Source organism: Trichosurus vulpecula, chromosome 4, assembly GCF_011100635.1.
Source record: "Trichosurus vulpecula isolate mTriVul1 chromosome 4, mTriVul1.pri, whole genome shotgun sequence".
Taxonomy (NCBI): domain Eukaryota; kingdom Metazoa; phylum Chordata; class Mammalia; order Diprotodontia; family Phalangeridae; genus Trichosurus; species Trichosurus vulpecula.
In genome coordinates, this window is record NC_050576.1 from 295,266,663 (window position 1) to 295,281,244 (window position 14,582).

At 37.9% G+C, this 14,582-nt stretch overlaps 1 protein-coding gene across 1 annotated transcript in view; it reads right to left on the reverse strand.

Moving 5' to 3' along the window:
* ADAM23 (ADAM metallopeptidase domain 23) overlaps positions 1 to 14,582 on the reverse strand; it is a 245,007-nt gene that overhangs the window by 63,853 nt on the left and 166,572 nt on the right. The window contains exons 11-14 of the mRNA XM_036757815.1: positions 14,411 to 14,574; positions 3,836 to 3,920; positions 2,436 to 2,526; positions 150 to 198 (exon numbers count right to left, since the gene is read on the reverse strand). Coding sequence (XP_036613710.1) covers positions 150 to 198; positions 2,436 to 2,526; positions 3,836 to 3,920; positions 14,411 to 14,574 — 389 coding nt within the window. The remainder of the gene's footprint in view (positions 1 to 149; positions 199 to 2,435; positions 2,527 to 3,835; positions 3,921 to 14,410; positions 14,575 to 14,582) is intronic.

A 14,582-nucleotide genomic window follows, 5' to 3' on the forward strand; every position in this document is an offset into this window, starting at 1 on the left:
TGGCTTAATGATTATCTTAATTATAGCAAAAGTTCAATTTAGGCTAAAGTGACAACCAATAACTTACTTTGTACAGAACACTTTAACCAGAAAGTACATAGAGAATTCATTTCCAATGAGGACAACTTTAAGCAAAAGTGTTTATTTACCCTGTTTCCTCCATGATGCATCCACCCCAGGATTCCGTGCAGTCACATTCTTGTCAGATGAAATAAAAATCACAAAAGAAAAACACAAAAGACAAGAGCCAAGTCACATCTTCACCATGAATTCTCACCCTTTGAAAAGGACTTTGTCCCTAGTGGTCTGCTAAGCAGGTTCAGAAAGTCACGTATCACAGAAAAAAATCCACCTTGCCTCCAGATTCAATATTTCCCTCCTATGAAAGTGGAAGAGAGTTACTGAACTTCTCTGATCTTGTCTCCTCATCTAGAAAATTAAAATAATAACAATACTTTTTCCCCACACTGTGCTTCACCATGTCATTGTGTGGTTTAAAGGAGATGGTGTTAATGGGAGAACTTGGTTTGAAGCACTAGACTGAACGAGCAGAGTTCTTTTTTTAGTAGGCTTCATTCCAGGCAGATAAGGTGAGATGGGAGATATAGGTGACTAGATATGAAGTAGTTACTATATTCAAGGAGACTTGAGGAATATGAGGCTGTGAAGTTCCCTATCACACAAAAATCTAAAATAATTATAAATAGGAGTTGGAGACCATGGGCTCACACATTTACAGGGTGGTCACAAAAGGAAGCTGATCTTTTCCCTCCCCCTTACCATTTTACATCTTTCATCTCGTTTTTTTCTCTCCTCTATTCTATGGGACAAGTATGGATTGCTGTAAGGTTAGAGATAATAGATTAAAAACAATTTCACTCTCACTAAAGATGAGTATACCCTAGAAAACAGACTGCAAGACAGTTCTATTAAAGTATTTCCAAATAGCAATATTTAAGAAAACTCGCAGTTTACAAACCAATTCAATTGCAGAGAAATTTCTATCTAAACAAATAACCAATGAAAGAACAAAAAATTTCAGGAAGGAGGGTTATATTTTATTTGATTGAATTTTATTTAAACTAAACACAAGGTGCTATCATTGGCCCTGACCCTGCATCTAATCCAACCATGAACAACTCAATCATTTCCTGAATAAACCTAAGCAACACCTGCTGCTCAGCTACAGGGTCTTACAGAAACCAAGTTTTGGTGGCACACCTATCACTTCTTGTTCTTCTTTAAAGGTAACAATAAAAAGAAAGTAAATCCTAAACATTCCCTCAATGCATGTAGCTGTGTAAATATGGGCAAATCGCTTAAACTCTCTAAATCTTAAGCTTCTCATATGTAAAATGGGGAAAACACTATCTTTGGTACCTACAAACCTCACAGTGCTGCTGTCAGAATCATCACTGAGATAATGCATTCTGTAAATCTTAAAAGAAGTATATAAATGTCAGCTTTAATAATTATTATTTTCTTTAGGCATCAGACATTTCACTGCAAGAGAGGTAGTCTTAATTACTTTGGAGGTGTTCATGCAAACCATGGATAAAAAATAATTACTATAATTGCTATTGTCGTTACATGAAAATTTGTGCACATCTTGGGGAAAATAAACACTAAGCCAAAGGTAAATAAATGAAAAGAATCCACAAGATCTAATGAACTCAGTGTTGAATGGTATCATTTGCTTACAATGGCTGCATTGCTTGTTGAGGGGGAGATGGAATTATAGAATCTAAGAGTTGGAAAGGACCTCAGAAGACATTTAGCCCAACCCCTTCCTTAACAAGAGCCCCTTCTACAATGCTGCCAACAAGTGGTCATCTTAAATTTGCCTAAAAACCTCCATTCTCACATGTCAGCCCATTACATTTCTGGATAGCTCAAATTTCAATGACTTCTCTTATAATGAGCCCAAATCTATTTCTCTGAAACTTCCAACCATCGCTCCAAGTCTTGCCTTCTAGGATGACCCAGATCTTTTTCCACACAACAGCCCTTCAAACACTTGAAGGCCCATTGAATTGAAAAGTCACTGGAAATGTAAATCTATTTCCACTACTCATAGAAAATAGTATGTTTGTGACCATTTTTATTTGGTGCTAACATGAGCATAAAATTGAAGAAAATGTTAAGATCAGCCCTACAGAGCATGAAACAGATGGCCAATACATTGAGAATATGGAGGTAAAAGGACACATCATTCCTTGGTGCAGACATGTATTTCTATATTATATTTAGAAAGGGAAAATTATGAAAAATAAATGTAACTGGAAACTGCCCATTTTATAAAAGCCTGTACTATAATATATTATAATACACAATAGGAGTAAAAAGAATAATTTCCTGCCACACATTTGGTGTATCCATTACCCAGGGAAACATATAGGGCACAAAAAAGTGAGAAAGATGGTCAATACACGTACTTGGCTTTCTGCTAGAAGGTTCCCACTGGATTCCAAGGTTTTGTGCCAGACTCTGGGATAATCCTTGTGCCACTGCCATTGGAAGACCATACTGTTTTCAGAGTTGAAAGTGTGTGGGAAACATTTGAGAGAGTGCACAAAGCTAGTTATTATTACTTCATAGTTACTACATCATCACCTCAACGTCCTATGCTGTAGGTCACACCTTACATGATCGATGAATTTTATACGCACTTAAGTTTTCTCCCCTTAGTTCATGGCCCTAGAAGCAGATTGCTTCTATGATTCAGTGGTCATCTTTTTTCCATCTTCCTACATGGAATTTTCAAGCACAGATACTTCAATGCTATCCCATTCACATACTGAATCCATATTAACCCAACCTACAACTAAACTAGTTATCAGATGATAAGCATGCTGAGATGGGCTCCCAATCAATAGGAGAGCTCACAGGACAACTTCAATTAATCCCACACCAAGCCACCATGCTTTTGGTATTGTAAAAGGGTAGGATTTTGGTTTTCAATTGTCAGAGGTGTGCTGGAGCCAGATTAAACCAGCTCATGAGAGCTAGTTGTTAAATTTTCAGTGTGAGCATTTTATACCCTGAGTATGAGCAAACACTACAAATCAGTATTTGACTTACTGTTTTATTGATTGTCTAGATTTAAGAAAGTGATGAGGAAAATGTTTTAAAATGCAGGTTAAACTTCAAAGTTTGTTGTGCATACAATTTTTTGAGAACCAGTTGTTAAACATTTACCAGCATATCCCCTGATTATTATCCCCTGTTTTTGGGAATTCTTACTGTATGAATAGTACAATTACTTGAAATTAAAGCATTGAGACAGATAGGAAAAAGGAAGGGATATTTGATTTCATGAGAGAGAGAGAGAGAGAGAGAGAAGGAGAAGGGGAGAGAGAGGGAGGGGTAGGTATGGAAACAAATGATAAATAGATGCTATATTGTTCAAAGGCAGAAAGAAAACTATACCCATTGGATAAACTAAGTTAAAACACAATGGATCAGTAGCAGACTACTATAATTTTGAGAAAAGGGACATGGGGAGGATTGATGTACATATAAGCAAAATAGTACTTTATCTTTGGAAATCCAAAAGAATCCGGGCCATTCTAGGGCTTGATTCTATCAAGTCCCAAATGGAATTGCATGAATCTTTGTTTTGTGAAACTAGGGGCCACACTAGGAGCTAAGACTAATACAGATTATGGTTCAACTTTTCAGATGTTACTACTTTCTTAGATAACATGCTAGCATGTAGTAACAGGTATGCAAAGCAGCATGTGGAAATGAAGGGAGGGAATTTGGGGACTCAAGGTGAGATGGAATCAAATATACAGATAAAATCACACTTTAAAAAAAATTAACCAAACGTTACCTCATTCACTCCAACTCCCCTTGTCTTGGAACAAACACCTCCAAAGTAACTCAGACTACTTCTCTTAAAGTGAAATATCACACGCCTTAAGAAAAGAAAAGAAAACACTATTAGGAAAAATGAAATTAATAACCAGGTAACCACTCCTAAAACATAGAGGCAAAGCCATTCCTTTCACACATTTGACACATACACACACAGAAAAATGTATGGACTTAAAAATGTAATTCAATACATCGTAGGTATCTAGATGATGTAGCAGAAAGCACACTAGACTTGGAATCAAAAGACAAAGAGTTCGAATCTTTTGCTGGATGGACATGAATAAGTCATTGAACTTCTCAGATTCTCAACTTCTTCATTTGTAAAAGAGGGATAATAGTTGCCAGACTTATTTCACAGAACAGTTGGGACAAGTGGATGTTTTAAAATGTGTAAAATGCCTTATCACATAACAAACAAATGTTAATTTATCATGATGCTCATTATAAAATGTTATAATTAACAGTAAGAGTCAGCCAAAACAGCTGCCATGACATAACCATGAGTAATGACACATCACATAAATGCACCTTCACCGTGAACATGAGCCTGTACATACGACCCTCATCCAATCTGTTATCAGGTTTTTGTCAATTCTGCTTTTACAACATCTCTCACATGACACCCCATCTCTCACCTTCAGGCCTTTTCTCTGGCTGTCCTTCATGCCAGAAATGCTCTCTCTTTCCTCACCTGAACTTCCTGGCTTTCTTCAAACTCTAACTAAAATCCCACCTGCTATAGGAAGTCTTTCCCAATCCCTCTTAATGTTAGTACCTTCCCTCCATTATTTTTTTCCTATTTATCCAGGATCTAGCTTCTTTTTACATATTCATTTGCTTGTTGTCTCCCCCATGAGACTGTGAGCTCGTTGAGGGCAAGGATTGCCCTTTGCCTTTCTTTGTATCCGCAGCACTTTGCACAGTGCCTAACATATAGTCTGTGCTTACTAAATGCTTATTGACTGACTGACTTTCACATCTGACCCCTTCCCCCTCCTCACATGGCTACTACCCTACTTCAGACCCACACTATTTATCACTGATGAAATTGCAAGAGCTGCCTAATAGGTGCCCCTGCATCAAGTCTCTTACCTCCCCAATTCACCCTCCAATCAGCTAACAGACTGATATTCCTAAGGTACAGATCTGTCCACATTACATCCCTGCTTAAGAAGCTTCAGTGGCTCCCTGTTGCCAATACGACAAAATACAAACTCCTCTGATTGGCATTTATAACCCTTCACAATCTGGCTTTAGCCTACCTTTCCAGTCTTACTGCATATTGCTTCCCTTCCTTTTTTTTAAAGTCCAGCCAAAATGGCTCTTTGTTGGTTATCTCCAATTTGTTCTGTATATAGCTTGTTTGTGCATTTTTTTTCTTGTTGTTTCCTCCATGAGAGAGAGGGAAGGAGTGAGGGAAAGAGGGAAAGCAGGAAGAAAGGAAGGCAAGAAGGAAGGAAGGAAGGGAGGAAGGAAGGAAGGAAGGAAGGAAGGAAGGAAAGAAGGAAGGAAGGGGAGAGGGAAAAGGAAGGAATAGGGAGGGTTAGAAGGAGGGAGAAAGGCAAGAAGAGAAGGAAGGAAGGAGGAAGAGAGGAAGGGAGATAAGAAAAGAGAGAAGAAGGGAAGAAGAGAGGGAAGGCAGAAGGATGAGAGAAAGGGAGGGAGGGAAGGAAGGAGGAAGAGAGGGAAGGAGACAGGAAGAAATTGATGGAGAAAAGGAAGAAGGGGAGGGAGAGAAGGAGGAAGAGAGGTAAGGAGGGAGGAAAGAAAGCAGGAGAGAGGAAGGTAAGGGAGGAGGGAGGAAGGTAAGAGAGGAGGGAAGGAAAGAGGGAAAAATACAGGGAAGAAGGAAGAGAGGGAGGGAGAAAGAGAGGAAAGGAGGGAAGGAAAGAAGGAGGGAAGGAGGAAACCTTTCTCCTCCAATAAAATACAAGTTCCTTGAAAGTAGGAACTTTTCCTATTTTGTCTTCCTGTCCCCAGTGCCTGGCACATAGTAGGCACTTTAAATGAAAGATTGTTGAATGGATGCTACAACCACAAACATGGTGTATAAAAAGTCCTAAGCATTAGGACAGATAAGGAGGCCGTACATGGTCTAAAAGGGAAATCTGTTCTGCTGAGACTCTGGAGTGCTGGGTTCCGCTCCTCATGAGTTATATGATCATTTGGGGAGGAAAAACACATAACATCTCTAAAGTTCAGTTTCATCTGAAAAATCAAGATAAGATGTTTTACTTCGAAATGTCCATGTCCAGTCTTGGCTCTGAGAAGAGCTGGGAGACAGCAAAGGTCATGGGGCACCGAACATAAGGTCACCCTTGGTTGATGTTCTATCAGTTTGGCTGAATTGTTTTTGCCCCTCTGTTTTCTTCTTTGTTATAAAAGATAGCTATCTGAGAGGGAGAGCAGGATATCTTAAGAAATATACATGTTTCACTTACCCCTCCAGGATTAAGACACCGTGATATAGATAAAAGTGTTCTGAGGAGTATATCAAGTGCTCCAAAATGTAATAATATTGCTTTAATATAGTAACTGATTAAAGTAAATTTTCTATTGGGTAGGGACATTAATCTGCTGGGGGAAAAGATGCATTTTACATGAAAAATGTTGCCAAAATGCAACATTTCTCTTCTTCCGTAAGATGCCTAGTCAGCACATGTGAAAGAGTTGCTGAAATAACTGGCTTCGCTTGGAAATCTTTACATTTCCATATTTGTTCTGCCAGTGGCTTTATTCGTTTATTTTTTCTAAATAAATCTCCATATTTTTAAAACAGAAAAATGATATAAACTATGTTTATCTTTTCATAATGTAAGTAGATATTCTCCATTGAAATCTACATTTGTCAGCATGTAAATTCAACATCAGGTATTAGGATTATAATTGTAGCGATGGTAATGAGGATGGTCAGTTTTTGTTGCAGCTATGCTAAAATATGCAGGTTATGCTTCCCCCTCCAATCCAGCCTCCACACAGCCGCCAAAAGAATCTTCCTAAGCCTAAGTCTGAATATGTAACATCATTCTTGCACTTAATAATCATCCATAGCACCAGACCACCTTTAGGGCAAAATACAAGCCCCTCAGCTTGATATGTGCTCTTCACAGTTTGAGCCCACTGTGACTTTCCAGACTTCCTTCACACTACTCCTTCTCATGTCTTCAGTGCTCCAACAAAAAGGGACCCAGGTCTGCGTACTGTTCCCCATACTCAGCATTCCATCATTCACCTCCAAATATACACATGTGTATATGTATGTATGTACGTACATATATGCATATGTATGTGTGTATATATGTATGTGTGTGTTTTGTATGTATGTGTGTATATACACATGTATGTAGGAGATATATGTACATCTATATAATCTGTAAAGGAGATATATACATATATGTATACGTGTGTATATATACACAAAGAGAGAGAGAAAGCATATATATGCTCCAAGGGAGATAGAGAGAAAGAGGAGAGAGAGAGTGCATTTTTATGCTGTAAAGGATATATATTTTGTAATATATTTACATGTTATATATAATTTATAATAATTACATAATTACATATTAATTATATATAATTGTTATATTATTAACTATAATACATACCCTTTACTGCATATATATGCTGTGTATGTACGTGTGTATAATATATATGTGTGTGTGAAGAACAGCCTTATTTACCCAGGATGTCTCTCATGAGACAAAATGTATTCCCTATTTACCTCTTCCTCTTAAAATCCTTTGGTTCCCTGACAAGTCAGCCCAGGTGCCACTGCCTTTCCTTTTCCTTTATTTCTTGCTTTCTTCCTCTTCAAACTATTGGAGATTTCTCTTTGTCAATGTTGGATCCCACCACTACAGCGGTAAGATTCTTGAGGGCAAGGACAGTATTTTGCTTTGTATTTGTACCACCAGCTGTATGGTGCATAGCACACAGCAGGTATTTAACACAAGCTTGTTGAATTGGATACTGAATACTTAAAAGAGGAAGAGAAAAAAGGAGCAAGGAAAGTAGGAATATTGTTGTATCCATTAATTTTTATCTTTGTGGCTGCTTATTTCACTTAATTCTAAGCAGTGAAACGAGACTGGTCCATCTGGCTTTGATTTATACTCAGTTCTTATATTTGACCTAAATTCATGAACAGAGATTATTATTCAGGAATTGTAAAGATTTTTATTCATAAGTAATGATACAAGTCCTATCTCATGCCTCACTGTGACATGGAGTTGGTTTCCTGAAAAAATATGAGAACTAATGGAAAGTTCTGGCCATTTTTACCAGGCTAGAAAGGCTCTAAGTATGGGCCTGGCAATAGACAATGTCTGTTGTTTGAGATTCATTACCAAAAGATTGTCCAATAAATGATTAATCTAAGGGCCATACTCACAAAGCAGGTAACTATTATCACTCCCTTAATAACATCAATGATGGCAGAAGTATCACAGCATTCATTCATTTTTGCTTTTGTAAGTTTTTTAAATTGAATTTTAGGCTATGTAAGTTGGAATTTGTTTTCTACTCAATTTTCTACTTGACCTCATGCCTAAGTGTTTTGAAGCAGGGGAATTTTTAAATGAAAGGAAATTGTCAATTAAATAGTTTAAGTTCCTACAGAAAATTATACTGAGAAAATTTGTTTACCTTCCTTTCTTCCCACTCTCAACAAACTTAATTTTAATCTTAAACTGAATTGTCTCAGCTCCTTTACACTGAGAGATATTTCTACTCTACATAATTTTAGTTATTTAAAAATAAAATCATTTTAGTGGAGTGGCATTACTCATAGTTAGCTGGCAAATGAGTTGTGAGTCATTCTGGATATTTCTAAGACCTGTTTTCTTCCATCAAAATAATTCAATATTTCTCCTTTAAAAAATACCACCTGCTTTAGGGATTATTGCACACATTGCGTTAAAACCACATAGTACTCCCATTACCATCAGTAGCGCATAGTAAAAAAAATGGCATATGTTATGACCTTGAGAAACCTCATTAGCTGATGAACACTGGACTCAGATAATATCTGATATAGAAAATACTCAAGGAAAAAAACTGATTTTTTTTTATTTTTGACTTGTTCTTCAACTACAGAACCAATTTTCTTTAGCCTTATTCCATTTCTATTAATTAATTTGCTGATTTTCCTGAAAGAAAGACAATTTCGAAGACTCTAAGTCAATATGTACAAAGTGAATAAAGTCATGGATAAAGGCAAATCACTATGCTGGTTGGGCTGCCTTAATAATAAAATTATATAAACTCAAGGTGATCAGCTTTCTAAAATCAATGTTTGGATTGCTAGTCTAGCAGTGGTGTGGGGCTATGTTGGAAATCAGGGCTTGCCAGTCACTCTATTTGTGTTCTTCCTTTGTGTGGGTGGACTACTCTTCCCTTTCCTATGCCATTTTCTGCCAACCTGTCCCTCAGCATCTTCCTTCTGGAAGTAACTGTTCCTTTTGAGCCAAACCTGGGGAAAAAATGGCAGAGGCCCAGTCTTAGTTCCAGCCCAGCTAGTCAGGCCACCCCAGCCCCTGCTTCTTGCTCACTGCCTAGACAGAACAAGTGCATAAGTATTTTTTTTCTCTGCCCTGGAAAGTTGGAAAAAAATTAAAACAATAATTCTCTTTTTTCAGCTCTAAGCTGCCAGCCAGAAATAGCACTCTGGCAAAATACTGCAAACTCAATTTCTTTTCTCTTTCTTTCTCTCTCTTTCTCTCTCTCTGTCTCTCTCTCTCTGTCTCTCTCTCTCTGTCTCTCTCTCTCTCTGTCTCTCTCTCTCTCTCTCTGTCTCTCTCTCTCTCTCTCTCTCTCTCCGTCTCTCTCTCTCTCTCCCTCCCCCTCCCTCCCTCCCTCCCTCCCTCTTTCTCCTCATCTTTCCCTCTCTCTCCTCCCCAGGTATTTCTCAATTTGTCCCTCTTCACTTCATTGAGCAATGATACACATGGATTAGCAACTCACCCCTTAGGAAGTCATTGACCTTATAATTTCTCTGGAGAAAGTAGAAAATGAGGAGTGGAATGAAAAATCATGAAGTGAGTCTCTGGAGTCCTGACCAGTCCCAGCAATGCAGTGCCTGCCCTGTATTTCTTGTGCATGATTTGATCATACCATTTCAGCCTCAGGAGTCTGGCATTGAGGAAGTTATAGATATGCAGGCTCCCTTCCAGTTCAAGAGCAAATTCAAAGACAAAAGTAAATTAAGCAAGAGGTAATGAAAATGATAAGGAATTATGTCACTTAAAAAGTATTAGTAATTGGTATTTCTTATCTCAACCCTTTAAGTTCCATACAAATTTGAATAGCTTGAAAGATTGTTTTTAAGGATGATATCTTTAAAAGAAGCCTATACTAGAATTTATCCATTTTATAAATAGTTATCTGGTGTCATTATGTACAAGGTTATAGGAAGTATAGGGTATGCACGGATGGATCAGACATGGTCTAGACCTCAAAAATTGTACAACAGAGCATAGAGCAAAACATACACACATATATGCACATGTGTATATGTATATGTATGTATGTGTATGCACACACATACATACACATATATAATAGCAAGCAGAATATGGTCAGCTCTATATGAAAGTGACAAATGGAAGATAGGAGAGGTTATATCTGATCTCTGATACCTAGCAGGATGGTACAGTAGAAAGAACGGTGGCTCTGGATTCAGAGGAATTGAGTTCAAGTCTAGCCTAAAATGTTTACTATGTGTGTGCCTCTGGGCAAGCCACTAGGCCTCCCTAGGATTCAGTTTTCTCTGCTATTAAAAGACAGGTTTGAATCAGCTGGTCTCTGAAGATATTTCAAACTCTCGATCTATGATCCTGCAGCTTATTGTAACAACAATGCTGCTACTTGCTGCTACTGTGCCTGTGTAAGGCCAATAACACCAGCACACAGGAGGGCTGCTAGTACAAGTTCTTTGATCTGCTTTTCTAAGGAAAGCAACTTTAAGGGGTTAACAATCTCACTTTAATTAAACATACATATATCATTCATTTAGTTCAGGGGAAGAAGTCAGCACCCTGAACTTCAGAGCAAATTCAAACAGAAGTTACAGAGAAAATATAAACAGAGCAAATAACACAAATCAAAACAAACAGGCTTCTAGCTATCTGACCAAAGCTATACATACATAGTTACCAGAGAGAGAAGCACCAGAATCTGGGTTTTCAAAGCTGGGGTGGGGCTCTTTAATGGCTACCCAGAGTCTCCACATCAACACTCTTCCAATGATTGAGGCCCCAAAAGCAAAACCTCCCCTCCCACAGTTCTGATCAATCACAATTCTTAATTCTGAGTTCAATGGCTATCCTCTGGGTATACATACTCTTTTTCAGGGCCCGAGGGCTTCACACCTCTCAAGGGCTTTACACCTCTGTTGACCTAATTAGCAAAAGAGTGTGAGCCTTCCTACAAACAAAGGCAAGACTCAATCAAAGGCACTTGATTGTCTTAGTGCTGAGAAGCACTCCAAAAGAAAAAGTCCCACTTTGCTTGCCCTTACATTTATAATCCTAAATCCATCCTAAGTTCCAGTTGAAAGCTTTTTAAGTATTTAATGACGGCTGTCATGTCCCCTGGCCAAGTCTTTTCCAAACTAAACGTCCTCCATTCCTTCAACAAGTTCTCATGTGACTTGAACTTAATATGCTTCATCATCTTGGCTGCTTTCCCCCCCACCCCATTCTCTCCAGATTATCAATACCCTTCTTAATATATAACACCCATAAGTGAACATAATACCCCAGATGCGGTTGAATGAGGGACACCATAGTGCAATGGGAAAATCACTTCCCTAGTCTTAGACACTACACCTTTATGAACTGATTAAGATTACATTTCCTTTCTTGGCTGATAATTTTACATGGTTGAGTCATATTCAGCTTGAAATTCACCCCAAGATGTTTATAAGACAAGCTACAATCTAGGCAAGCTGTCCCCCTGCCCCCCCCCCATCTTATTCCTATGAAGCTGGGGTTTTTTAACCCAAGTATAAGACTTTGCATATTTTCCCTCTTAAATTACCTCTTCTGAAAACCATTCCAACATCCTACCCTTTCTAGATCTTCTCATTCCCAACTTTTTTATCAAGTGCAGTAACTGTCCCTTTGCATCTCATAGACCTCGACACAACATCCCAAACTTCAATTGGAAATTTAATTAAGACCTCTGTCAGTATTTTTTTAATATGTTTAGGTTAGTGTTTCTCAAACAGTATTCCAGGGAACTCTGGTATGCTATTTTTTTGTGAACAAAAGTTCTGTAAAAATATTCCTTGGTAGCAATATTTCCAGTTTAAAATGTGAAATATGAAATTAGTTATTATCAAAAATACTTATGTAAGAAAAATTGAAAATATTCAAATAAGACTCATTTCCATCCTTCATTTTAAAATTTCTCTCACCTTCCTTCATTTTAAGGGATGTCATGCCTGCAGACGCCAAACTAGCATGGATGAGTTCTATTATTAAAAGTCAAGCTCTAAAGCGTTTTAAGGTTAAACTAGTTGGGGAAATATTGGTCTAGATCACAAGGGAAAGTGTTAACAATGGATTAGTTTCTTTGCTTCAAGTACTGTGTCCAATCAACTTCCTGATCTTTGTATTTTTTTTCCATGCTAGCTTTTATGGCATGTTTTACAGTAGTCATGGTGCTTACAGCAACCCACTTAATGACATCTTGGAGAGTCAGCTGCTCACTGCCCATACATTCAATGCAGATTCTTGATCCAAGAGTGCTGCTTTGATATTTTCATAAATGGTGAAGGCATCCTCTCTCCAGGAATAGTAAATTGAGTTATCCAGCTAGTTTACACGCCAACCTACAATATGCTAATTGACTTTCTAATGAGAGTGTGGAGTGTATCCAGTTTAACACACATAATGTAATCTTTGCTTTCAACCTCCATTAAACTCAGATCAACTCAAATTTTCACAGAAAAAGAATGTTTCATTGCTTTTGTTCCTTTTATTTAGCCATACTTGGCTAGTAACAAAAACCAAAATAAAACACTCCAAGTATAGTATCCACATATGAGATGCTTATAATAAGCGACATAAGATGACTCTGACCTTCAAATTTCTTTATGCACATAGTAGAAAAACTTTAACTACTACCAAATCAGTATTGGTTTCAATTCTGTAGCTTTTTAAAGCCTAAGCTATTGATAACCTGTAAAGTAGAAAAGGATAAGAAATTGGCTACAAAGAGGTAAGATGTTTTGTCTGAGACTGCATAGCAAATCATTGGAGAAACCACAAAGACCCAAATCATATACGATACCCAGTTCAGCATCTGATCTACTTAGCAGTGTTATAGTTCAAAGTTACTGTCCACGTTCAAGTTCTATATTTACAGAAAAGGAGATCTTGCTGAAAGGTAGGCTAACTCTCCTGGATCCTTCGAGATGACTGATCACTCCAGGGATTAACATTTAATTCATCTGACCAGCATTAGTCTATAAATATCACCATCAATTTTTGGTTTTATAATACACTTATCTGATTTGTAATGGTTCTTTGTATATGTCATAATGTAATTCCAAAGGAACAGCAACAACTTTAAAATCCACAGGATCAATATATAGTTAAACCCCCATATAGCCCTTATGATGACATGAAATCAGCTTAACCATGTGTCAGATAATGTACTCATATGCACACATTACACTACTACTAAGTACGGCCATCTTTAAAACATTGTATTTTGCCCATTCACACAGACTACAGTATCATCCATTCAGCAATTATTTGAGTTCCCTCTATGTGCAAAGTACTACGCTAGGTAGTGAGGTATATAAAAATGGATGAAACATAGTTCCTGTCCTCAAGTAACTAATTAATAGATAATGAGCTATTATAAGCAATGTAACAGGCACCACACAAATGGTTCAAAATAAGCCCTAGGACTAGATATCAGAAAACCTGATTTTGAACCCTAGCTCTTCTATTTATAAGGTGGAGCCTTGGACAAGCCACTTCAGTTGTCTGATTCTCCATTTCCTCACCTGTGAAATGAAGATGATATTTGTATTGCATGCCCCACAAAGTGGTTATGCAGATGAAATAAAATAACATGTTGAGTTCCACATAGAAACGATCAATTATTATTTTATTATTAACAAGCTGGAAGAAGCACTCACTTCTAGCTAGCTGTGGGGGGAGAGAAGGGAACAAGCATTTATTAAGCACCTACTATGTGCCAGGTACTGTGCTATAAAAATAATATCTCATTTGATCCTCACAACAACTCTAGGAGATAGGTGCTATTATTACAGATGAGGAAACTGAGGCAGACAGCTATGAAGTGACTTGCCCAGGATCACACAGCTAGCAAGTGTCTGAGGATGGATTTGATCTCAGGCCTTCCTCACTTCTGGCCCAGAGCTCTGTCCCCTGTGCCACCTGAGGATGAGAATAAGAATGCTTGCTATAGGAACTGGCTTCCTGTGCCCAAAGTAGAGTGAAATAAGTAAGGGAGACACCATATGCCTATGGCAAAAGCATGAAATGGCACATACGAAATGAGGTGAACAGCATCTGCATGCTGCTTTATTCGTTGTCGGTATTTGGAGAATTCATGGAGCATCTGGACGGGGTCAGATCGAATGTCAATGTAGTCCTTCTCTGTCCATGTTTCCACAGCTACCAACACCACCCTGGTATTCAGCTGCTCCTTGTAAATCTGGGAGT